The 26,292-nt window shown below is 48.8% G+C and overlaps 1 protein-coding gene across 2 annotated transcripts; it reads left to right on the forward strand.

The window, feature by feature from the left end:
- Positions 2,870 to 24,496, forward strand: PNLIPRP2 (pancreatic lipase related protein 2). Of its 2 annotated transcripts, XM_021072050.1 has the most exons (13): positions 2,870 to 3,246; positions 3,510 to 3,611; positions 6,478 to 6,632; positions 8,514 to 8,639; positions 10,087 to 10,221; positions 11,012 to 11,123; positions 13,129 to 13,248; positions 15,034 to 15,153; positions 17,506 to 17,630; positions 18,128 to 18,257; positions 20,670 to 20,781; positions 21,686 to 21,853; positions 24,371 to 24,496. In XM_021072050.1, the coding sequence occupies exons 2-13, from the start codon at positions 3,536 to 3,538 to the stop codon at positions 24,432 to 24,434; spliced, it is 1,443 nt and encodes a 480-aa protein (XP_020927709.1). In that variant the 5' UTR covers positions 2,870 to 3,246; positions 3,510 to 3,535; the 3' UTR covers positions 24,435 to 24,496.

Here is a 26,292-nt window from a genome sequence, read left to right on the forward strand (position 1 = left end):
TAGATCACCTAAGTCAACCCTCATCTGATGCTTGGCTTCTCTCCACCTCTACTCTCTTTCTAACCTTTGGAAAATTTCCCCTCATATTGAACAAATCTGCCTCAGTGAGTCCCTTGAGGACAGAGGTGACCATAACCTGCCCTGAACATTTAGAACGGAGCTTCATGACCTGGAAGTGACAAAGATTACTTCTTGACTAAATGAACTACATCCCTTCCCTCTCTTTCCAGCTCCATCCCCTCGGGTGGCTGTTGACCAGATGGAATGCACTGGCCGCTGAGGTGAGAAGCTTGCCCTGATTCCTTGGCATTCTGTGGCTGGAGCCAGGAGAGCATGGAAGATAGGACCCACAGATTATCTGACAATATCTTACTAAACCTTTGTCCAAAATGGCAACAAGTCAGAAACTTGACTGCTTTCAGAATGGATGGTGAAACCAAAGCACCTATGTGATCCAGAGCCCAGAGTCAGGAAAGGGAGATGCCCGAGGCCCAGCTGATCCCTCCAGAAGGACCACAGGCCTCTGAACCACTGCGGCCATGTCTCTCAGAGGATGTCCCATGGCTAAGAGCACCTGTCCCCGGGCCCCAGGAACAAGAGATGGCCCACTCCACAGACTCATCCAAGGGCCATTTCTAGAGATGTGAACAGGGATAAAGGAACCCACCCGAGTGCCAGGGATTTGCAACAGTTGAAAGCTCCAATTTCCCAGGAGTCTGGAACATGGAGGGAGGAAGCTGTCATGAGTGTCTGGAAGGAGCTGGGGCCTTGGGAAGGAACTGCTTAAGAGGAGCCCTCAGGAAATAAGCAGAGCACACAAGGGACCACAGCACCTAAGGGAGGGCATCTAGGAGAGAAATACCCCAACCTCTCCCTCCTCCCACCTCTCATCTCCCAATGGTGCCTCCCACTGACTGAAACCAACCAGAAGGCCAAGAGCAAGGAGACAGGGAGGCGACAGCAGCCACAGAGCAGGAAGGAGAAAGCAGGAGCGATCTGGAAGTTAACCAGCAAGCCATTAGCCCCCTATGTCCTATCCTTCCATCCAGCAGATGTTTATTGATCACCTAGTACTGTCCTAGGCTCTGGAGACATAAATGACACTATAGACCTTGACCCTGCCATCAGTTAAAGTCTAAACAAACAATTACTGAAATACAATGGTCAACTTGGGTACATTTCATGGAAGAAGAAATAAGGAACATGATAAGCAATATCAAGGAAGGTCTGGCTGTACCATGGGCATTGCAGAAGGCGTTTTCCAGGATGTGACATTTAAGCTGAGCCCTAAGAGATAACTTCAGTTTGTGCAGGGAAAGCGTGAGGGTAGCATGCTCCAGGAAGAATAAACAGAATATGCAAAGACTCCAAGACGGGCACTTCCAAGAGGGTGCCTGGAGTTCGAGGAGGGAGACTCAAGGTGAGGGAGGGGAGGGAAGGTCCAGGTAACACTGGTCCAGGTAACACTGAATCCTGGTAAGGGTTTGTGTGTTTTCCCAAGAGTGGCAGGCATCCACTGGTCCCATGTCAAGGACCTAGGGCTTCCATTCTGCCTCATATCACCATCCCAGGCTCCTCAGTAGGGTTCTTTATGAGCATGGTGTCAGGCCTTAGACTAACCTCCTCCGTGGCAGGATACCTCCAGGGGCTGTGGGGCAGCAACATTGGGCTTTGGGATCCTTGAGGCATAGGTGACCCGCTCAGGTCCATCATCACTTTCCTGGTTCCACAAACCTTGACTTTTCTTAAGCCCACTTGAGACAGGGAAGTTCATTCCTTGGCTTCCCTCAGCACCACCCTGCTCACCTCCGGCCTTGGAATTCTCAGAAGGGGGGTTCACAAAAAAGAAGGCATTTTCATCCTTGAAACCCTCAGGAAATTGCAGGCAACCTTAGTGCTTCTGAGACTGACCCAGGGGCAGGGGTAGAATATGGAACAACTGGAACTCACCCCCAGCTGTGGCTAGAGTTTGTGCAGGCGCAATCACTTTGGAAGCGTGCTCTGCAGCCTCTCCTAAAGCTAAGCATGCACACACCCCAGGACCTGGCAACTCTACTCCTGGAGACAAACTTGAGAGGAACAAGTGCATGTCTACCCAGAGACTGGTACTAGACTAGAATGTTCCCAGCAGCATTTTCCATAACAGCCCCAAACCAGAAAGAACTCACGTGTCCATCAGTGCAGAATGGATACTCCAGCTGTAATAGATTCACACTGAAATATATGAACGCAGCAATAAAAAGGAACCAACTACTAATTGTAACGACAGGGATGAATCACCAAACTGTCTTGTGTGAAAGAAAGCAAGACTCTAAGCAGCACATACAGTATAATCCCGTTTATATGCAGTTCCAGAAGAGACCATACCAATCTATGGTGATAAAAGTCAGAGCTTTGTTAGGGGGGTGGTAGAGGGATCATGGAGGAAACTTCTGGATGTTGGAAATGCTTTTCAATCTGGGGCATATACACAGGCTAATACATATGTCAAAACACTTTAAAACTGTACCGAAGTCTTAAACAAGAGTTATACACTTTGGAGCATCTAAATTACATGTCACTGTTAAAAACAGCAGGGCAGCACCTGGCTAGTCACCCAGGTTCTCCTCTCAGCACCTAAGGAAAGAAAACACTTCCAACCTTCTTATCTCTGGGTCAAAGTCCAGTCCATGGGGCTCAGAAATGCTTTTATAATTGACTATATTGTTTCTAAACAAAACTATATTTGAACATCTCCGCCAGCAGGTTTTCATTATCTGCTGAGTTCTTTAGAAAGATGCTCTCCACCCACCCCACCCTCAAAGTAACCAAGGGCCATTATCTTCAAAAACAGTTTTCTTCCATGGAAGAGCAACCTTGGGGCTACCCATTCCTGCACAGCTCTGCTGGTCTCTTCAGGGCAACGAGATGAGTTTGGGGTTTCTGTTTGGGAGGGACTACAGCTTAGTGTTGGCCTCTTATCACTTGGCAACTGTACTTGTAAATTCCAATTAATAGAGCCCTTTTCCATCCCATAAAGCCACTTTCCCTTTTCCCCAATCTCCTTTATAAACAGTCCTGCTCCCCCCGCTGAGCAAGCTTTATGTGTTTTTGATAACCTAGCTTCAAAGCAGGTTTGTACAGAGCCCTATCTGCCCCTCCCCCTGCCCACCCACCTCTTCTCAGAGGAATCCAGAGGATAAAGCCTAGTTATAAAAGGCCACGACCAACCTGCCAGGCTGCCCGTGGAAGCTCTGCGGCTGCACAGTAAGTCATGGCCACGCGGGGACAGGGAGCTTGCGGCACTGGGGCTGCCAGGGGCTCTTGGCCCAGAACAGGGGAGTTTTGCAGTGGCAAGACCCTGGGTCTTGGGTCCAAGAGAGAGGCGCTGCCCAACTCCCTGTGTGCAAGGAGGCCTCAGCCTCAGGAGGGAGGCCGCCTTGAGGGAGGGCCCCCTGGACCCCAGTGGCTGGGCTTCTGTTTCACACACAGTCCCGTGTGTGCTGAGGGCCACCTTCCCTGTCTGCCAGCCTCGTGCCTGTGCCTCTGGGTCTCCATGCGCGTCTCTGCTTCATCCACGAAGATGCTACCCTCTTGGACCATCGGCCTTCTCCTGCTGGCCACAGTCAGAGGTGAGGATGCTGTCACCATGCCTTGGGGGAGAAAGTGCCTGGGGCTGGCCTTTGGGTAAGACAGACTGGGATCTCATCATTATTATCATCCTAATTAATAGCATTGTCATTATTTCAACAACAATCACCACCATTCAGGGAGTGCTGAATCTGGCAAACACAGGGCACCATGCTCAACACGGACGATCCCAGGTCTTCATCCACCTTGGTCCTGTTCCTCCTGCAGAGGCGCCAGCGGCTATGAGCTGGTGGCAGAAGTGGCAGCTGGGGCTGGTGGGAAGTGGGGCATTCTTGTCAGGCCCCCAATACCCTGAGCCCCTGGACATGGACAAGCGCAGGGCCGCAGACTAAAACCACATAGCTCTGTCCTCCTGTGTCCCCAGCCCCCTGCCCAGCCCCCGTTTCACTTCGCTCATGGTTACCCTCCAGCTCCAGCTGGCCCTCTCCTCTGGCTTCTGTCCAGAGGAGACGCAGAAACCCAAGTTCTACTTGTCCTAAAACAAAGTAACGTCCTGGAATTCCTCTCATGGCTCAGTGGTTAACGAATCTGACTAGGAACCATGAGGTGTGGGTTCGACCCTGGCCTTGCTCAGTGGGTTAAGGATCTGGCATTGCTGTGAGCTGAGGTGTAGGTCACAGATGCAGCTCAGATCCCAAGTTGCTGTGGCTGTGGTGTAGGCCAGCAGCTACAGCTCCGATTTGACCCCTAGCCTGGGAACCTCCACATGCCGCGGCCCTAAAAAGACAAAAACAAAAAACAAAACAAAACAAAAAAACAACCTCCCTTGCCACCAAAGCCCCTTGAGCCCCAACCTGCTTATTCCCATCCCCCCACCTCCTCACAGGTGCACTCTTTCCACGCTGCCAGGTCGTCTCACCTCCTCTCCCATCAGCCAGAACTCTCACCACCTGGCTTGGCCCCCAAACCCTGCTGGGGCCCACTTTCCCCAAGAGCAGACGTTGTCTCCTCCGGGCCCTGCAAGGGCTTTCTTCTCATCTAGACTCTTCCGCCTTGTCTCCCCAGCTTGGCCCCAGTCCCCTCTTGCCTTTCTGGAATTTCATCCTGGCCTTGCAGCAAGACCCAGCCCCTGACAGCAGAGCCCTTGGGTGGGGTCTGGCCATTCCACAGGCCTTCCCAACCCCTCTTGGTCTCATGCGTTGATCTACTGCTTCCTCCTGCCCCAGACGTGGACATCCCCAGAGGTCACTCCTGGGCATCCTCCTCATCTTTCTCTTCCTCAGGGTTGCCCCCTTGCCCCATGCCCCCAAACCTCCTGCTCAGTCCTCCCAAGACCCAGGCAGCTCCACCAGGGCCTCCCCTCCATGCCTCAAACTCATCTGTCCCAAACCAGGCTCAGACGCCACCCCACCCCATCGCCCCAACTTTGCCTTGACTTCCAGCGCCATCGAAGGTCAGAACACCCCTCCCTCTCCAGGCCCACAGCCCCTGCATTCCAGGCGCTCCTGTGTCTGAGCCTCTTACATGTGGCTCCTTAAACACCTTCAGGGAACACAGCCTGCTCCTTATTCGCCAGCTCAACACCCCTCACCCTTCCCCACTATCCACCTGACAGCCCAGTTGTCTCAACCTGGCCTTCAAGTCCCTGCATTTACCACCTGAAGCAATGCTGCTGCAGCCCTTCCTGTGGGACTATGTCCTTTTCCAAGAATGAACTCAAAGCTCTCATTATTCTTTCCCAGTGAGATTTCCTCTCTTCCAGGGCAGCGTTTGGATCTGTGTGTTTGTGGCTCCCTAGTTCCTACTTGGGTTCCCAGTTGAGCCTCTCGGTTCATATCCTGGCTCCACCACTGGCTGTGACCTTGGGTGGCTTACTTTGTCTCTCTGTGCCTTAGTTTCCTCTTCTGTCAAGTAGAGATAATGCTAATTCCTTCCTCATGGGCTGTTTGGAGGCTAAAAAGGACTAAAAGTAGTAAAGAGAGCTAGTGTGGTATCTAGCACACAGTAAACAACAAATATTAACTATTACCAATTTTTGAATGAATGACCAACATTTGGTACGCTTAGCTGAGCAGTTAAGGAAGCCTTAGAGGGAAGATCCATTGTAATTCTGGATTGGAAATTATGTCATCCCCAGTTACATCAAAGGCGACATAATTGTGAAAATGTTGTGTCAGAGACTAAAGAAAGGACCCTCAGATTCAGATGGGGTTACTTAGTCATCAGCTGCATGTGTTGAGCCCCTAGTATATACAGTATGATACAAAAATAAATTCTCCCTATTCTTAAGATATTTACCTTTTTAAAGTACAATAGGGAGATCTGAAATGGCAGAGGATCATTTGGAAAAAATGGTGCATAAAGGGAGACATGAAGACATGAGAATTGGACAAGGGCCCACGAATGCCTACTGTGTGCAGCCTTTGCCAGATGCAACAAAGACCTCAAGGCTCCTTAGTACCTCTGTGCCATGGCATTCCTAGGCACCTCCTAAATACTTGATCGTTGACCAGTGGATGTAAATGGTCAGCTGGGAGTTTCTGGGTAAAAGTGGTTCTAAGGCTGAAGCTTCCCAGGAATTCTCAGTGATTCCTCAACCTGCATGATGAAAAGGGGCACCTATTAAATATACCTTTTCGGGGGCTCCCTTCCCAGACCCCTCTGAATCAGAATCTCTACAGGAGGGCTCTGGGATTGTGTATACCTAACACACCCATTTCCCCCCCCAGCCCCCAGGGGTTCTTATCACCACAGAAGTTTGAGGAACACTGACAGCAAAGATAAAGACAAGCACTGGCCTTCACCAGCCCTGGGCTGCTCCCTGCTGTGTCCTCCTGTGTAGCTAAGATGACACTGCCCCTTCTCAGAACCTCACAAGTGTCCTGTTTGTTCCTCTTCCTGCCCCAGGAAAGGAGATCTGCTATCAACCTTTCGGCTGCTTCTCCGATGAAACACCATGGGCCAGGACCTGTCATTGGCCTTTCAAGTTATTTCCCTGGGCCCCCAAGGACATCGACACCCATTTTCTTCTGTACACTAATGAGAATCCAAATAACTTTCAAGTAAGAGGGGCATGGAGTGACCGCATGGCGGGGGATTGGGGTGCCCACCCTGGAGCCGTCACATGGTTGTCTAAGGAATAATTCACTGCCTTGGAACTTTCTAGATGGCGATTCCTCACCAGTGTTAGGCTTAGAGCCATCTTAGCTCTCGGGATCATAATTGCCCACGCCTATCTACAGACGCCCAACCTAGACCTGACACATTCACACACTGGTGCATAGAACTTTGGGGCTTCCCAGGGTTAGAACCCTGTTCCTGGGAAGGAGAGGGTATGAGCAGCTTTTATGGAGAAACCCAGGCCTGATGTATCCCTGGAAGGGTCTGTTTTCTTTCCACACCGGGCAGTGGACAGAGAGAAGTCCCTCAAAGGTAAGAATCTCAGGCGATGTAAAGCCTTTCTCAGGAGCTAGAAAGACAGATGGGAGACAGGGAACATGTAACCACAAAAGAGAAAAGCTGGGGACTCTCGGCACAACCCTCCATTTCCAGACCTGCCAGGGGGAGGCCAGCAGGCTTCTGCCAGCGGCTCAGGAGTGAAGAGGAAGAACTTGCTCCAGCCCCAGACCAAGATTGAGAGAGCCAGGTGTCTGTCTAGAGGTCCCCAAGGTCACCTACTGTGGGATTCTAGGAGACAAACTCCACACCTGGAGTCCTCATTTAAAAAAATAAATTTAAAAAATTGTTTTTAATTTGCCAAAAAAAAAAAATCCTAAGAAAGGGCCCACAGGTATCCCCAGATGGCCAAAGAGGTCCTGGTGCAGAAAAAGCTGAAAAACCCCTGGGCCAAAAGCTTCAAGCATAAGAGCAGATGCAGCTCAGAGGAGCCAGAGGAGCTTTAAATGCATAAAATAAAATACACTGTATTACAAAGGATACTAATAATATTGGAAAACAGTTATCAGAACATTAAGAAAGATAAACATGAAATATTATATGTGCTACTTTATTATCTCATTAAATGACAAGGTCTGAGGGGGGTGTAATAACTTCTGTAGTTTTAAATAGCAATGAATACAAATGATTTTTTTTTTTTTTTTTTTGCTTTTTAGGGCCACACCCACGGCACATGAAGGTTCCCAGGCTAGGGGTCAGATCACAGCTACAGCTGCCAGCCACAGCCACAGCCATAGCAAGGCTGGATCCGAGCTGCGCCTGTGACCTACACCTCAGCTCACGGCAACGCCAGATACTCAACCCACTGAGTGAGGCCAGGGATCCAACCCACAACCTCATGGTTCCTAGGCAGATTCATTTCTGCTGCACCACGACGGGAACTCCCAAATGATATTTTTTTAAGATATCTGCAACAATGGAAATAGGACATGAAAATACTTGCAACTTTTATTGGTAACAGAGTGTTGCTAAGACTACTGTGGTTTGTTGCTCAATTTCACAACAAACAAAAATGCTGTATTTCAGTATAGAAAGTCCACAAATTTGGACTTTCTGAATTTTATATTCAGACCCCAGGTCAGGAACTCCTCATCTAGCCTGACCCAACTTCATGAGCATCAAACCTGTGACTCCTGTCTTGAGGGAACTGCCTTTAACAGGTCTGTGGTTCAGAAAGGCCAACATTCTAATTCATCATTTTCTTTTTTCTTTGTCTTTTGTCTTTTTAGGGCTGCACCCATGACACATGGAGGTTCCCAGACTAGGGGTGCAATCGAAGCTGTAGCTGCCAGCCTATGCCACAACCACAGCAACACAGGATCCGAGCCATGTCTACGACCTACACCACAGCTCATGGCAACGCTGGATCCTTAACCCAGTGATCAAAGCCAAGGACCGGACCCATGTCCTCATGGATACTAGTTGGGTTCATTAATCACTGAGCCACGACGAGAACTCTAAAATTTGTCATTTTCTAATTTAACCAGCTGATCAATATCACTAACCTGGACACCATTGAGGCTTCAAACTTCCAACTGGACCGCAAGACACGCTTCATCATCCACGGCTTCATAGACAAGGGGGAGGATAGCTGGCCCTCTGAAATGTGCAAGGTAGGTGCCCAACCTCCTGGCCTGGTGAGACTAGCACCCAGCACACAGAGTCAAATGCCACAGCCCCTGACGCTGAGAAAGGATAACCTCCACGGGGAGATGGGTCCTTCTTAAAACCACTGAGGAAACTCAGCTTCTCAGGCGCACCCAGCGTCAAGTTCTCCCAACCCACCAACCTCTAGCCAAACATCTCCTTAGGAAGCTGAAAAGATCTAGCATCCAATCAGAAAGTCCTGGAGGTGGAGACTACAGAAAATTACCTGGCATCTGTCTCTGATGGTTTATAGAAATCCTCTAGGCAACGTAAAAAATACTTAAAACGTTATACCCTACAGCACTGCCAGACCCCTAGCCTGGGAACTTCCACGTGCTGCAGGTGCGGCCCTAAAAGGACAAAAGACAAAAGACAAAAACAAACAAACAAACAAACAAAAAAACACAGTTCAATACTTGCCTAAAGTTGAATCCAGAGGTGGAATGTAAAACCAGGCCTTCTGCCCACAAGATGCCACAATCCTGTGTGTCTACAGATTTAGCCTGTAAGAGATGCCCATGCATGGCTTTTGGAGGCTTAGGCTGCCCAGGGTAGACCGAGGGCAGCTTCTGCCCATAGGCTCTCTGCTCCTCTTGGATCTGGGTGTTCACAGGTGCCCTCTGAGTCCCAGAAGGAGGCTGTGTGGACCTAGAAACAGGAAAGCCAGGGCATGTGGCCCACCATGATGCCCTGCCCTCCTGCCAGCTTCTCCCGACCTCAAAACGCAGTCCAGGGCTTCCCCGGATGAACAAAGGCTATAAGGCAGCCCTTTCTGATGCTTCTTTTCTCAAGGGGCCAGTATCTGCGCCTGGGCCACACCACACAGTACAAAAGATGCCTGTATCTGAGAGAACCATAGCCTAGCACCGTCTAAATTTTATCTTATTGAACTTTTCCCTTAATACTGTCTATCACCCATCAAAGCATTGCTGGGAACCTAAAAACGGCGTCTCTGAGGCTTCAATTCTAGTATAAGGGTCTGTAAACGTTCCTGTAGAAGAGCAAGGAATATATATTTTAGCATTTGTGGGTCATACGGTTTCAACTTATCATCGAATCAGACAATCCGTAAACAAACGGATATGGCCGTTTGCAAGAAAACTTTATAAAAGCAGGTGGATTTGGCACTCAGGTAGTAGCTGGATAACCCATTATCTAAAACGTCATCTTTCTGGCCTGGTTGTGTCAATGACCATCTGTAAGTCACGCCATTCCTGGCCTCAGTGTCCACATCTGCTAAGTGGGAATAGAAATTCACAGTTGGTAGCATGGTGGCAAGCATTAGGAAAAGTGGGAGGACTATTAAAGCTCTGACACCAGCTGGACAATTGATGGATGTGAATTCCTATCTCTGCAGTGTGCCACCTGTGGCTGTTAATCAGTTGGTTTCTCCCTCTTGTCTGTCTTCCCCAGAAAATGTTTAAAGTGGAGAAGGTGAACTGCATCTGTGTGGACTGGAGACGTGGGGCCCTGACGCGATACACCCAAGCTGTGCACAACACTCGGGTCGTGGGAGCCGAGATAGCTTTCTTAATTCAAGGGCTGTCGGTAAACCCTGCCTGGGCCACATCCTGCGGGTAGGGGGCAGGCAGAGGGGCAGGCTAGCACCTGGGTAGCACCCAAAGGCAGCCTGGGGACAGGTCAGCAGGCCCAGGGCCCAGAAGCTTGGGAGCCCAACGACGGCCTTTGCTACAAGAAGCTGCAAGCATTCTCCCTCCGGGTTTGTCCTGAAGATCCCTGGCTGTGGGGCCTGAGGCAGCCTAACCTCCCAGAGCCTCAGTTTCCCCTTTAGAAATATGCCTTCCTTGCAGGCTGTTCTGGGAAGTACAGAGCAGGCTGGCCTGCTTGGCAGTTCTCAGCCCAGATGTGTCTTCATTCTCAGGGAAGGGCCCTAAAACAGCCTTCTGGAAGGTCGATTCTGGAGAACCCCCTTGCCAAGCCCACTACCCACGTTCCTCAGCCTAGCCCAGCCCCGCCCCGGGAGCGGGGCGGGGAGTTGGGCGGTTGGAGCCCAGCAGTGGGAGGCCGGCAGTGGGAGCCCGCGGCGCAGGTCCAGTCCCGGCCAAGGCTGCCTGCACTTGACCCGGTGGCCGCTGGTCAGCACAGTTGCCCCACCCCGCGCCGAACAGACCCCAAGACCCACAGACTGTGGCCGCCGGGGGGGCTGGATCGCCCTATCCTAGGTTGGGCCGGGAGCCGGGGTGGTTCCTCCCGTGTTTCCTCCAGTGTTTCTAGCGCACACCCCGCCCCGGGGTCCTGCCTGGATTCCTGATTTCTGAAACGGCGCGCGTCCCCACCCGGTCCTCTGGGACCTGACGCTCCATCCCGCCCTCCGCAGACCAAGTTTGACTACAACCCTGAGAACGTGCACCTCATCGGGCACAGCCTGGGCGCGCACACGGCCGCGGAGGCGGGCAGGAGGCTGGGGGGCCACGTGGGCAGGCTCACAGGTAGGTGCGCGGATAGAGCCGCGGCGGGCGCGCAGCCAAGAGGGTGGGCGGTGGAAGGGAGGTCTGTGCACTTGCCACGGCCGAGGGCGCCCCTTCTGGTCCTTCTGGAACTGATTTTAGGTGATGCAGGGGACTTCAAAACATAACGGGCCATATACTTTTTTTTCATATGTTTTAGAAAATACATGATTTTAAGCGAAAATTCATTTATTAAAAAAGAAAAATGTAATATAACACATGAAGCTCGTGATTTCAGGGTTATTGTTGCTAGATTATGGCAACGTTAAAAAAAAAAAAAATAGTGAGCTGGGAGTTCCGGTCGTGGCGCAGTGGTTAACGAATCAGACTAGGAACCATAAGGTTGCGGGTGGGTCCCTGCCCTTGCTCAGTGGGTTAACGATCCGGCATTGCCGTGAGCTGTGGTGTAGGTTGCAGACGCGGCTCAGATCCCGCGTTGCTGTGGCTCTGGCGTAGGCTGGTGGCTATAGCTCCGATTCGACCCCTAGCCTGGGAACCTCCATATGCCGGGGCAGCGGCCCAAGAAATAGCAAAAAAGACCAAAAATAAAAAAAATGTGAGCTGACTTTTTAAAAAAACTCAATTCATCAGTTCCACAAATATTAGTTGAATGTCTTTGCTGTGCCAGTCACAAGCAGAAAAGAAAAGTCGCTAGCTGAGACCTGTCATAAGAGGGGCTCGGTCAATGAATGAAAGAGTAAATGAATGAAAGAAATATTAGGCAAACTGAAGGCACACAAGACAGACACAACATCAGTATGTAACTTTGGCACACCGTTCACTTCAACATTTAATGAATGTGTCTTTTGCTCATGGCTAGACTTTGGGTGAAGGATAAAGGGATCATGTTTACCTAGAATTTTTCACTTTGCAATGTTCTTTCTCTTACATCTTTTCGTGGGATTTTCATAGGATTTTCACAGTAACCCAGAAAGCGGGGGCAGGGATCATTGTTGTTAGTCCCACTTTCCAGATGAGGAAACTGAGCTCAGGGAGGACAGGCATTTGACCTTGAGCAGAACCAGCACTAGCTGTACGTCACCGAGTCCCTGGTGCCATTCTCCTTCCACCCTCTGCTTCTCTTTGAAGGTGAACTGGGTACAGCCCTGCTTCGGGAAATCTCCACAGTCTAGTCCAGGAGGCAGAAAACTAAGTAGGCAAATAAAATCCAAAGCAGAATTAATAAAAGCAAAAGGATCTCGTACAATGAGGAGGGAATGACCAGGAAAGGAGAAGCTAAGTTCTCCATGCAGAAATGCTGTTGCAAGGGGGTCTTGGAGGGGAGAGATCCAGATTCAGGGAGATCTGAAGAAGTGAGCAGCCGGCTGGGGACAAAGACTCCAGAGAACAGACAGTGCGAAGAATGTGGGGCTCAGAGACTAGGGACGAGCTGGACCAGGCCAGGAAACTCACAATCTTGGAGAGCAGTGGCCAAATGGAACATGGGTGAGGGGGAAAAAAGGAGAAGGATGTGTTCCCGCTGTGGTGCAGCAGGAAACGAATCTGACTAGTAACCATGGGGTTGCGGGTTCAATCCCTGGCCTTGCTCAGTGGGTTAAGGATCCGGCGTTGCTGTGAGCTATGGTGTAGGTCACAGACGTGGCTCAGATCTGGTGTTGCTATGGCTCTGGCATAGGCCAGCGGCTACAGCTCCAATTAGACCCCTAGCCTGGGAACCTCCATATGCCACAGGGGTGCGGCCCTAAAAAGACAAAAAAAAAAGGGGAGACGAGGGGAGCAAGGGCACCATTATGCTCCCGTGTGGAGCCAGGCAGTGGGGATTCTTGGATGTTCTTCCACAGGCAGCGACCCCACTTCCAGTCCTCCTGTCCCAGCCTCTCTCCCAAGCAGACCAGAAGCCACAGACCCAGTTCTCCAAAGTGTGACTGCTGGGGTGTGGGGCCCTTTGCCCAGGAACCCCCGTGGAGTTTGTGGGGACCTGTTTTGTCTTAGAGGGTGGCCTCTCTGTCCATTTTCCCCCTTACAGGGCTGGATCCAGCTCAGCCATGCTTCCAGAACACACCCGAGGAAGTTCGGCTGGACCCGTCCGATGCCATGTTTGTGGATGTGATTCACACGGACTCTGCTCCCTTCATCCCTTTCCTAGGTGAGTTCCTCACTCCACCTCTTGGTGACCAGGGCTACACCTGATGAGCGCAGGCCAGGACATGAGTCCCCTGCTGCCCTTCCCGCCAGCACCTATGACAGGGGGGTATGCAGAATGGTTAACCTCAGGAACAGTTAGGGCACCAGTGAGTCAAAATGGGTGTCAGCCACGCACAAGCAGCCAGTACAGTGCCTGTGCTATTCGCCTGAAGCCCCAGGAAGGACAAAGGACTCTGCTCTCCCTACAGAAGGCTCAGGCAGTCTCCAAACTCCGTCCTCCCCTAGTCTGTCAATATCCAGAGTTGTACTTATTATTGATGTTTGACGTGTACTTGGAAAATGCAAAGTTAATTTTTTGACTATCAGATAAAATTAGTAAAGAAGTCAAAATAGTATATAATAGTATTTTAGGAAATTTTCTTTCAAAATGGTTTACCTGAGCAATAAACGTGGAAGACCCTTTCTCAATAACACCAGGGCATAAAGGAACATTTTATTGGATCCAATTACTATGATTATCTACCAAATATGGAACTTTTTAAAATTATAGTATATTTACAATGTTTCTTCAATGGCTGTCATACAGCAGTGACCCAATCACACACAGTTCCCTGCGCTGTAACGTAGGACCCCACTGCCCATCCATTCCAAGTGTAACAGTTTGCATCCACCAACCTCAAACTCCTTGTCCATCCCACTCCTTTTTTTCTTTTCTTTTTCTTTTTTTTTTCTTTTTCTTTCTTTTTTTTTTTTTTTTTGTTCAAAGCTGTGGCTACAGTTTGTTTTGTTAGAGGTTAACTATAGCCCTTAATTTAATTCTTCTAAAACCAACGTTCTCTTTTCAGTATTTTCTTACATAACCACTCATGGAATGAGCTGATGAAGGGTATGTTTTTGAAGATGATGCTGGCATCACTTATGGAGCATTTACCATGTGCTGCATTGAATGTTTTGTACACATTAGCTCATTCATCGTAACAACCCTAAAACGTGGGTGTTGTTCTTGTCATAGTTTCTAGATGAGAAACTGTGAACTGTCAACAAGGTCAAGTAATTGCCCAAGATCACCACAGTCTGTAAGTAGAATCAGAACGTGATCACAGGTCTGTGTGCTTCAAGATCCAAACCGCCTGGCATTTATGCTATGGTTCTCAACAAAACAATATATTGTATGTGGCCTCTGTACAAGGCTATGCTGCAGAAATCAAAACTTGAAAATGAATAGAGTATTAAAAATTGTGGAGTTCCCATCGTGTCTCAGGGGTAACGAACCCGACTAGGATCCCTGAGGATGCGGGTTTAATCCCTGGCCTTGCTCCATGGGTTAGGGATTCCGAGTTAGCTGTGGTGTAGGTCGCAGATGCAGCTGGGATCCTTCATTGCTGTGGCTGTGATGTAGGCCTCGGGTGCAGCCCTAAAAAGCACAAAAAAAAAAAAAAAAAAAAAAATGCACCCACCATGCTATGTGTCTTCTGGCGCATAATGGCATCAGGACATCTTGTCCCTTAGGGTATCCCCAAAACAGATACATACAAATACACACATGTGCAAACTCTTCCAGAGTTTACCTTCCCCCTCATCTTACATCCTCTGTGCTCTCCTCCCTACTCGTCTTGCTAAGTGCTCATCTCTGAGAACTTTCTGCAGAGCCAGGGTGGCTGTACTGTGAGGAGAACTTATCAAGAAGGCTCTGGCTCCAGCTGGAAGAAGTTGAATGCTCTCGGTGGCCACCACCTAACTCTGGGACCACCTCTGTCCCCACTCAACTCTGCTGCCAATGTTTCAGGTTTCGGAATGAGCCAAAAGGTGGGCCATCTGGATTTCTACCCAAATGGAGGAAAGGAAATGCCTGGATGTCAGAAAAATACCCTGTCAACCATCGTTGATGTAAATGGAATATGGGAAGGTACGTAAATTAGAGAACGAGACAGCAGCTGCTCCACGTGGGAAGAAGGCAGGATATGTGGTCGGTGCCAGGCATTGTCACAGCAGTGGCCTGAGATAGTTACTCTGGTTAGCCCCATTCTGCAGACAAGGAAACCGGATAAGAAAAGTGATAAAACTTGCCCAAGGCCACCCTGTATTGATGCCCCACTTCTGGCTTCCAAGCCTGACCACACACATAGCCTGCACCGTCTGCCCCCTTATCAGGATGCTGAGATGTGGGCTGGTGCACTGGCTGGTACCCAGCTCTAGCTTTGACCCCCATCCTTCCTTCAGGGCGAGCTCCTTGAAGAACTGCAGGTTGTAAACAAAGATCTAAAAGGTTTTGTCTTTCTTGCCATTTGCTGTCGTCAGGTGCTAGGAATAGAAAGGGACTGAGCTGATGAGAAGACAGTGGGGGAGGCGGGGACATGTATGGACAATGGGGGGGGCACAGGGGCCTGGGGGTCTGGGGGATAAGCCTTGTGTGTATTTCTCATTCCCGAGAACTGGTTCAGGACCCCTAAAGCACCATCTCCATTAGCTGTGGCTCATTCTGGCCTTTGGCCACCCCTGTCACCCGTCCTCTGGGAACAGGTGTCGCCCTCCTCCCTGAATGTGGGACTTTGAGTCTGTGATTGTCTCATTTTAGTGTTTCTTCTTCTGAGCTGGGAGTCCCCCAAGGCCGAGGGCTGTGTCATGGGCATCCTGGCCTCCTCGGAACCCAGCGTGAGACCTGGCCCGAAGCATGCTCTGAGTCCAGTCTGTTATGCTGAGCTGAGTGGTCCTCGGTAGCCTTGTAATAGTGCCTGTGCTTCCTGTGAGATAGCAGAGCGGATCAAACAACAGCCAACCTCCACCGGCAGTTGGTGGAGTTTTGACCTCCTCTCTGCTCAGCACTGGGTAACTCCAGGGACGTTTCCGCTCCCTGAAAGGACACCAGAGTCACACTGAAGGCTGCCCCTTCCCAGAAGTGACGCAAGGCACACATTATAGGAAGGAGCCCAGGTTTAATTAGAGAGGCGATGAACAGAGAATGGCCGGGACCCTGGCGTGTGCGCTATCGTGTGGCACCCCTGGTCACCAAGGCGTGGTCACTGAGGGACGGTTAAGTCCCTTTGCTCTTCTGTTACGGAATCCCTGGGCAACGATTCTGGATGAAAGAAACAATTGTTTGAAATGGGTTCTGTTTTCTGGTAATGAGTGTTGGTGTGGGGCACACCAAACCCGGGCTGGGGAGAGTTAAACCCCCCCCCCAGCACAAAGGGCTACCTTCCTACCTTCCTGGATGAAGCCCCAGACCACCCTCCCCCCCCAAGAAAGGGTCCCCAGATACGCCCGGGTCACAGTGACTCACTCCATGAAAGATTTTGTACCAAGGAGCTGGAGAAATGAAAAAATAATTTCCCAAATAAGAGGACTCTGGTTTAAAGAAAAGACAGTAAATAAAATGCAGCTGAAGTATGGTCAGAGGCCATGGGGACCTTGTTCTCTGTTGCTTTTACCCTGTGCCTAGAAAAGTAAGAAGGAGGAATTTCTCAGCCTGAGACCAAGACAGAAAAGTTTGCTTCACGTGAAAAGGAGAAAGGAAGAGAGAGAGATTTCCCATTGTGGCTCAGTGGGTCAGGAACCCTACATAGTGTCTGTGAGGATGCAGGTTCGATCCCTGGCATTGCTCAGTGGGTTAAAGATCTGGCATTGCTGCAAACTGAAACATAGGTCTCAGATTCAGCTTGGATCCAGTGTTGCCATGGCTGTGGTGTAGGCTGGCAGCTGCATCTTGGAGTGGATTTCTAGCCCGGGGAACTTCCATATGCCGCAGGTACGACTGTAAAAGGGAAAAAAAAATGTGTATATATATATATATATTTATTTATTTATTTAAAATATATGTATATATTTATAAAAATATATTCATCATATTATGTATGTATGTGTGTATATATACACACATTTCTCACTCCTCCCCAGAGTCCCCAAGCCCTCGTCATTCATTTACAATACATGCCTGACCCTCGGAGGATCAGACAACGGTGTTAGAGCTGTAATTCCCCAACATTTGCCTAGTCCTGAAGAGGACCTCCCCAGAAGACGGACAGTGCTAGGAAAAGGAAGCATCTCTGGCCAACCACCACTATTAAACAAGCCTCCACATTTTCCACCTGCCCCAGAGGATGTCAAAGTCAATGGTAGACACTTCGCATTGTGACCCAGGTGTTCAGGAGCACCACCCCCCACGTGTGAAATGTGGAGGTGATTCCTCACTCGGTCAGAGTGGTTCAGGCTTCAAAAGTTTAATGCCTCCTGTGAGCCCCTATGGCCTTTGCTTTCTCAGGCATCGAAGACTTTGCAGCTTGCAATCACCTGAGAAGCTACAAGTATTACTCAAGCAGTATCTTCAGCCCCGATGGCTTCCTAGGCTACCCATGTGCCTCCTACGATGAGTTCCAGGAGGAGGAGGTGGGTCACACCAGGGGGCGGGGAGGATGTGTTTGTGGTATTGGTGGTGGTGGGTTTGTCCCTGTGGCTTGGAACAGAACAGAGGTGCAACTCTACAGCTAATAAGAAGAGGTCCTGGAAATGCCGAGCCTCACAGATCCTTCCTCTCAGGAGTAGGATGGGCAGGAGGGGAACATTCCAGACCTGAACTGGGCTGGGCCTTCCCTACATCCCCAACTGTTCATTCTGGAAATTCCCAATGGCCACGTGGATGCCTGGGTAGATGGATGTATGCCCACATGGATCAGGGGATGGGAGATGGGGGTAGAATGGATACCTGAGTGGAAGGATGGACAGGTAGGTGAGGAGATGGATGAGGGGTGGATGGATGGATGAATGGATGGGTGGACGGATGGATGGATGGGTGGATAGGTGGGTAGAAGGATGCCCTAAGGAGGTGGGTTGATTGAGTGAGTGAAAGGCCTATGACTCACAGACCAACTGTTTTCTTTCACTAGAATAAATGTTTTCCTTGTCCAGCTGAAGGATGCCCCAAAATGGGGCACTATGCTGACCAATTTCAGGGGAAAACCAGTGCCGTGGGACAAACGTTTTTCCTGAACACAGGAGACAGTGGTAACTTTACTCGTAAGTTTACCTTTTACTCATTTAAAAATTCTAACAAATAGTTTAAAAAGCATATCAACCCTATCAGGACCCTCGGTGGCAATCGACAGAAACTCAACTCCGAGTTTAAGCTATAATGGAAGGACAATAGAATGGCATTTGTCCTGGGTTTCAAGTTTACCTCTTCAACCAATAATCCTGATCAATGGAATAAAGTACAGTGATTGGCCCAGGCTGGGTCACATGTCCGCCCACCCCCATGGCAGGAAGGATGGATCCAGTAACCGAGAGGGGGAGTGGGGCAAAGTCACTGTAAATCAAGAAGTCTCCTGGAACAAGATTTGAAATGATCAAGATTCATTTCTTACAAGTAATATCACATGGTAGCTGAATAGAAAAGCAATTATTTTCCAAGGGAGCTTTACATTTTTAAAAATGTATGTAGGTGTTCCTGTCGTGGCTCAGTAGAATTGAATCTGACTAGCATCCCTGAGGACCAGGTTCAATCCCTGGCCTCGCTCAGTGGATTAAGGATCCAGTGTGGCCATGAGCTGTGGTGTGGGTCGCAGACGCAGCTCGGATTCCGAGTTGCTGTGGCTGTGGTGTAGGCCAGCAGCTAAAACTCCCCATTTGACCCCTAGCCTGGGAAACTCCATATGCCATGGGTTCAGTCCTAAAAAACACACACACAAAAAAAAAATTTTTTTTAAAATGTGTATAGCACGTCACGAAACACTTTTGACATCCAATATTTATGTACTCCTCACAGCATTTATCATGAAAGATAACAGGTTGGCCGTCTCTATAAATTCTAATATGCATACTCCTTTAACCCAGTTGTTCCACTTCTCAGAAGGTACTTTAGGTAAATATGGGCATGAGAATGTGCACCCCAGGATGGTCACTGCAGCACAGTTTTTAATACCAGGAGCTTGGGGGGAGCAACCTAGCTGCCCCCCAGTTGGTAATCAACCAAATACTGTAGGTAAAAGTGAAAAAGAAGAGGGAAAACCTCTAAGGCATATTAAGTGAAAAGGCAGGTGACCAAACAGCCTGCAAAACATCATGTATCAGTCAGGGTCCCAACTGTAGACAGAGCTCATCCACGTGGCTCAAATGAAGAGACTTTATCGAGGGGTCTACTTTTAGAGGTGTGGGCAGGGTTAAAGGAACAAGCAAGGGAACTGAGGCACCCGGAATCTGGTGGCTATGGGGCTCCTGGGAGGGAGGGAGTTACTGCCAGACCCTTGGTTCTAGAGCAAGGAGGGAGCAAGGACCCCAACACCTCCACCTGCTCCTCTTGCCTTCTCATCTCCCAGCTAAGTCCACCTGCTCCTCCGATCTTCTCATCTCCTGGGTAAGCCTCCTGCTGGCTAAATCCAACCCAAACTGCAAGGATCCTGGGGGCGAGGGGGCGAGCTTTCTGGAACACAGGGCAGGACAGAGAAGGGGGCTGAATCATTCTGCAGTGGGGATGGGTGGAGAGAATAGAGAATAACAACACATATTATTTAAAGAAGGGGGAACCTCTATTCCTTTGTGCACATACATGTTTGTGTAAATGCTCAGAGAAGGCTCTAGATCAGCATCTCTCAGCATCACACCATTTGGGGCTGGACCATTTGTTGTTGGGGGGGGCGGGGGTGCTGTCCTGTGCATTCCTGGATGTTTAGCCGATCCCTGGTCTCTACCTACAAGATGCTAGTAACTCCCCAACCTGGCACCCGACCTCACCCCCACTGTGACAACCAAATACGTCTCTAGACATGGCACCCAACCTGGCACCCGACCTCACCCCCACTGTGACAACCAAATACGTCTCTAGACATCGCCAAATGTCCCCAAGGGGGCAAGCTACACACACACACACACACACACACACACACACACACACACACACCCCATTTGAGAACCACTAGACTTGATTAAGTATAGAGACCAAACTGGTTACCTCAGGGAAAGACCTGGGATGAAGGGCCAGTGGATGGGTGCTGATGAAGGGTTTTTGGTTTTTTTAACTTATCTGTGTTGTTTTTCTGTTGAGAATATGTCCGTTGCATGTGAAGATGGCAAAAAACTAAAAGAACAGTAGGTGGTTTATCCAGATGTTAGCCACAAACCTCTCCCTCTCCCTGTGGCCTTTCTGGGGATGGCCAGTGCCGTGTACCAAGGGCCCACAGGCATGGTAACCGGCGGCCCTTCATTCATCAGGGCACCTACCTTGCTGGATTGGCAAGAGATTGTGCTAAACCCTCACCCTCACGTGGAGTCTGAATTCCTAGGACCCTGAACTCACTAAGGGAGATCGTTACTCACACTGCCCCTTACCTCTCACCCACAGGGGACTCAGAGCTTGGGACAAGACTGCCTCTGTGGGGTCATTTTTTTTTCAACCATAGGAGTTAACTGAATGATTGTGATTTTTTTGTACAGGTTGGAGATACAGGGTATCTGTCACCCTGGCTGGAAAAAGGAACTTGCATGGATACATCAGGATTGCTTTGTATGGAAGTAATGCAAACTCAAAACAGTATAATATTTTCAAGTAAGTTTGATAGTAAAGTGAAATGGCCATACTTTCCGTAATAGGGTATTCATAAAAGATCGAGGTGAACTGCTTTATAATCCAGCCATCTCTTATACAGAACCATTGAATCCCAGAATGTCAAAGCTGGAACGAAGTCTTAGCATCTAGTTGAATCACTGCATTTTATACATGAGAGGGTGGCCCAGAGAGGGAACTGACAATTTAAAATAAGACAACTGCTAACTCCTAGAATGTCAGTCATTGCTTGCTGACTTGGGTGTTAGGAATATCAAATTCTCCATAAGCCAGACACATTTATATGCCAGCCCCCTCCCCTGCAAACACACACACACACTCCATCCCACACACATACAGAGGCAGGAAGGCTGAGGCCAGCTACCTCGTTGCTATGGCAGCCTCAACACCTACTTTTGCTGGGCATATGAGGTGCTTGGTAAATGTGAATTGCATGAATGCATAACTGTGCTGTAAAATTAGATTTTGGTTTTGGACTAATTTTTACCTAGTAATTTTCACGTTAAGTTAAATTTCTTTGACAACTTCCTGCGCTACATATGTAGGACTAACAAATGACCTCTGGTGACCCACAGGCATATTTGAACATAAGATGTTGCATTAATTAGTTCCATACCGAACTAACAGGGTTAATACACCACCCCAAATATTCAACTTCCCTTCAGGGACAAAATAATCCAGTGGAAATCTAGAGTCCAATATTTTTTAAAGGTATATTCTTCCCAAGTACATTTGTGTTTTAGCAGCTCCTGGATATGTGTGAAGTCCTACAACCTATTTTCAGAAAACCAACAACAGCAGCCATTGTTTGGAGAAACGAGAGGCTGCTATCATCTCATGTATTTATATATCCAACTGATATAACATTTTATGTCTATGTTTTCAGGGGTTCCCTCCAACCAAATGCAAGATATACACATGACATCGATGTGGACCTCAATGTTGGAAAAGTCCAGAAGGTCAAGTTCCTCTGGTACAACCATATAATAGACTTATTCCACCCCGAACTGGGGGCTTCCCAAGTGATGGTGCAAAGTGGTGAAGACAAGACTGAGTGCGTATCTTTTATTCTAAGTTTTATTTTCTGTATTTAGCTATTAATCTATTTGCACATCCATCCAATCATCCACCTACCCATCTATGTACCCACCCACCCATCCATTCATTCAGCCCTTTCTGTCTATCCACTTACCCATCCACAGCCAGCCAACCAGACACCTGTCACCTCATCCTTCTGGCCATCCAGCCATCCATCCATTCATCTACCCATCTATTCATCTCAACTCTTCATCTGTCCATCTAATTTACTTTGAAAAATGAGTCCTTTTCTTTAAGCCAAATTCAACTTAAGAGGAGCAAGGCACCTGTGGTTAAGGCATAGATTCAAGAAACAGGCAGATGTACAACTCTTTTATCTTAAATCCTAAGGAAAACATCTAGCCATTCTTGTAGGAAATCTCCAAGTTAATTGCAGCTGGGGTACAGATATTAATATAAATTGCTTTGTTTGGAGACGATGGCATGTATTGGGATCTAGCTCATAGCGGCAGGCTCTTCTCACTCAAAGGGAACAGAGTCTTCCTTGGTAGGAGGTGGGAGAGTGCAAAACTGTGTTTAGCATAAGGAAAGAAAGAAGGCCATCTTAGAAAAGGATCATCAGAAAATAATAGGATGTTGGAAGCCTGAAGGAAACTTAGATGTCACCTCTCACGCTCTCATTTGAAGATGAGGGGAGGGAGATAGGAGAGTCAAGTGACTAGTCTAAGGCCACATGGGAAGCTAGAGGGAAGAATACTGGACTTCGAAATGTTTTCAATAAGACCTTGCTCAGCTGCATGACTTAAGGTGCTGGGGTATTGGTAATATTCCTGACCCCTTAGCATGTTGCTAGAAGGATCAGATGTCACTGCAGCGGCACCATCAGTTCGTATCCTCAAGAGCAGAGCACAGGCATGAGGCACCACGAGGACCTGGACCCAGGTCTTCTGATGCCCAATCCAGTCCTCTTTCCACCTTGCCTGTCCTGCTCACACAGCCAGACGCACACCTGAAGAGTCTGTAAGGCCTGGTGGTGGGCTGCATTGTGGAACTGGCTGGATTTCCAGCATTTAGGTGGGGGTGGGGGTAGAGGTGGAGTTACTTTTTTCAAGTGCAATACAGCTCACACACTCTTCCAGCAAATGCCCAAGTCCCCACCCCACGTCAGGGCAGCCTTGTCAAGGAGCTACGTTCTGAAGCTGAGCCCTGAGGGAGGGCTAGCTTGGTCAACCACTCTTCCTTAGCCAAAGACACCTCAAGGGAAGGAGGAGGCCGGAAGTGCCCTGCTTCTCATGGTTAAGTGGGAGCCCCATCCTGACCAGGCCCCACACCTGCAAGAGTGACTACCCTCCATAATTTTTTTTTTTTTAGAGCCACACCTGCAGCATATGGATGTTCCCAGGCTAGGGGTCGAATAAGAGCTGTAGCTGCCAGCCTACACCACAGCTCATAGCAACGTCAGATGCTTAACCCAAGGAGTGAGGCCAGGGATCAAACCTGCATCCTCACAGATACTAGCTGGGTTCATTAACTGCTGAGCCACGACAGGAACTCCCATGATCTTTTTTTAAAAAAAACCTTTATTGGGTTATCATCCCCATACTTCATCCATTGAAGGTATACAGTTCACTGACTTTTAGTATATTCACAGAATTGTACTATCATCACCATAGTCAATTTTAAAACATTTCATCACCCCCAAAAGAAACCCCAAACCGATTCGCCATCATGCGCTAATCCCCCATCCCTTTTCTCCTCACTAGGTAACTACTAACCTACATTCTGTCTCTATAGATTTTCCTATTCTGGTCATTTCATGCAAATGGAATCATACAGTATATGGTCCTTTGTGACTGGCTTCTTTCACACAGCATGATCTTTTCAAGGGTTCATCCATATTGTAGCATATATAAGAACTTCATCCCTTTTAACTGCTGACTAATATTCTATTATATAGACGTACCACATTTTATTTCTTTGTTTATCAGTTGATGGACATTTAGACTATTTCCCCTTTGGGGCTATTATGAAAAATGCTGTTAGGACCATTTGTACACAAGTTTTTGTGTGGACCTGTGTTTTCCCTTTCTCTTGGGTAGATGCTTAAGAGCAGAATTGCAAAGTCATATAATAATTTTATATTTAATTTTTGGAGGAACTGCCAGACTGTTTTCTAATGTGGCTGCCACAGTGTACAGTCCAGGAAGCAGTGCACAAGAACCCTCTGGGCAGGTTGGGCACTCATTGCCAGACCCAAAGCTGCAGGTCCCCTGGAGCAAGACTCCCTGGGTTTCGAAAATCCTTGGTCTGACCGAGCCGATTCCTTCTCAGCTCATTCAAAACCCAGAGAAGGGGAGGATGCTTTCCAGTGGGTTTTGCTGAGTGAGGACCTCTTGGACCCTGCCTGGTGTGGCAGAGCTTGACAGTCAAAGGGATATGACTTCTAACGGGTTGGCCTAAAGCTGTTTACTCTTCTGGGGTCATATTTCCACAAGCAAATGAGCGTCATGCTGAAAATGTTTTTCCTCCACAGGCATAAGTTTTGCGGCAGCGACACGGTGCAAGAGAACATTTTACAAACCCTCAACCCCTGTTAAAAATGCGGTGTCCTCCTCATCTTTGAGGTAATAAATTTTAATGGCCAGTGGTTTGACGTTGAGGGTTTGACAGTCTCTATGTTCCAGGGTCACATTCAGAAACGATTTGGGGGCCTGGAGCCAAGTTGGCCACAAGGAATGCCTGAAAAACCCACTGATCCTCTTCTGCCACCGTCTCTCTCTTTCAAGGCACGTTGTGTGTGTGTGTGTGTGTGTGTGTGTGTGTGTGTGTGTGGCCTGTTCTAATGTATTTTATGTACTTAGAGAAATTCTGTCCTAATTGGAAACATCGCCGTTGCTTCCACATGTTGCCCACGCAGCTTTCAGCTCCTGGGGTAGAGAACAGACCCCACGCAGGAGCAGCCTGAGGCAGGAGTGACCCAGTGCGAGTATTATTTAGGTGAAATCTGGAGGGCCCTGGAGGAGGCAGGGCTGAAAAACGTTAATACATTCACATGGCACAAGATGCAAACGATGCAGAAGAGGGCTCGCAATTCCTCTTCCTAGAACAACTTGAGTTTGGGGGTTTTGGCGAGGCAGGGGTGGGGGTTCTTTTCCAGCGGCATCTGTAAATTCCCTGGGCCAGGGATTGAATCCGAGCCACAGCTCTGACCTACACCACAGCTGCGGCAATGCCAGAACTTTAACCCATTGTGCCAGGCTGGGGATCAGACCCACGCTGCCACAGAGGCGATGCTGGATCCTTAACCCCCAGAGCCACACTGAGTGTTTTCCAGAAATATTCCCCGTATAAATATTCATGTCCTATTTCACACACCTCAGCCCCACCCCACCTTTTTTAAAAGCTTTTTTCGAAAAAATGGTAACATACAACACACACAATAAATTGGATGTTATTCGCTCATGGTCCAGAAAAGACTTCTTCAATCTCTGTGTGGCTTCACAGATTCCACCGAGGGTTGCATGTGGTGTGGTCAGCCACGCTGATGGACATATAAAGTGTTCCTATCATGAATATTCATGCAACTATTATCCTTTTGAGATTTTCCAACATGATACAGATTTGTCCAAGAAGCGTTCAGGATGTTTATTTTGATCGGAATTGCCAAATTACCCTCCAATTTACCCTCCAACACAGTAGGATGGACTGTGTGAAACTGCCACTCTTCCGGGCCCCCAAAGAGTCAAATATTGACAAACTCATATGGTGTGTTCTAACATGAGAGCACATGGTACCCTCACCAATGTGGTGAAATGTCAAACCTTTTGTCAGTGTGGCGTGTGAAAGTGCTTTTCCTTCTGTGGGGAATTTGCGTTTGTTTGGTTACGAATGCGTGTGAACATCTTTTCTGTGTTGAATGGCCTTTTGTATTTCTGTCTCTGTGAAGTGCGCAAGTTGTGTGTCCATTTTAGGCATCTTTTTGATATCACTTTTACTTTAAAGAGCTCTTGAATATTAAGAGAATTCAAATGTTCTTCATATGCAGATAATTTCCCGCTTTATCCTTCTCTCAGGGAGGGGACAGGAAGTCGGTCAGAGGGCCCTGGGCAGCCACTCATACAAAGAGTCTGCAGATGCTGAAACCTAACCACAGGGGCTGCCCAGGGGCTCGAACCAGCCACCCTCACACGTGCTCAGGGCCAGGTTTCCCAGGCTCTGATTTCTGAGCTGGATAAGGCCTCAGCCTGTAGGGGGTCTCCTTTCAAGGCCAATGAATGAGTGGTCTGCAGCCAGATCATGAGGGGCTCAGTGCCAATGCAGGCAGAGCTGCGGGAGCTGGAGCAGAGCATGGCCCTTGCAGCCTGGCCTCCCAACAGCCCCCGGCTGACCTGTTCACTAGTCCCTGGGGCGCCAGTGGGTCCATAGGCTGGTGGCAAGTGGAAGGTGTGTGGATGC

This window comes from Sus scrofa, chromosome 14, assembly GCF_000003025.6.
Source record: "Sus scrofa isolate TJ Tabasco breed Duroc chromosome 14, Sscrofa11.1, whole genome shotgun sequence".
Classification (NCBI taxonomy): domain Eukaryota; kingdom Metazoa; phylum Chordata; class Mammalia; order Artiodactyla; family Suidae; genus Sus; species Sus scrofa.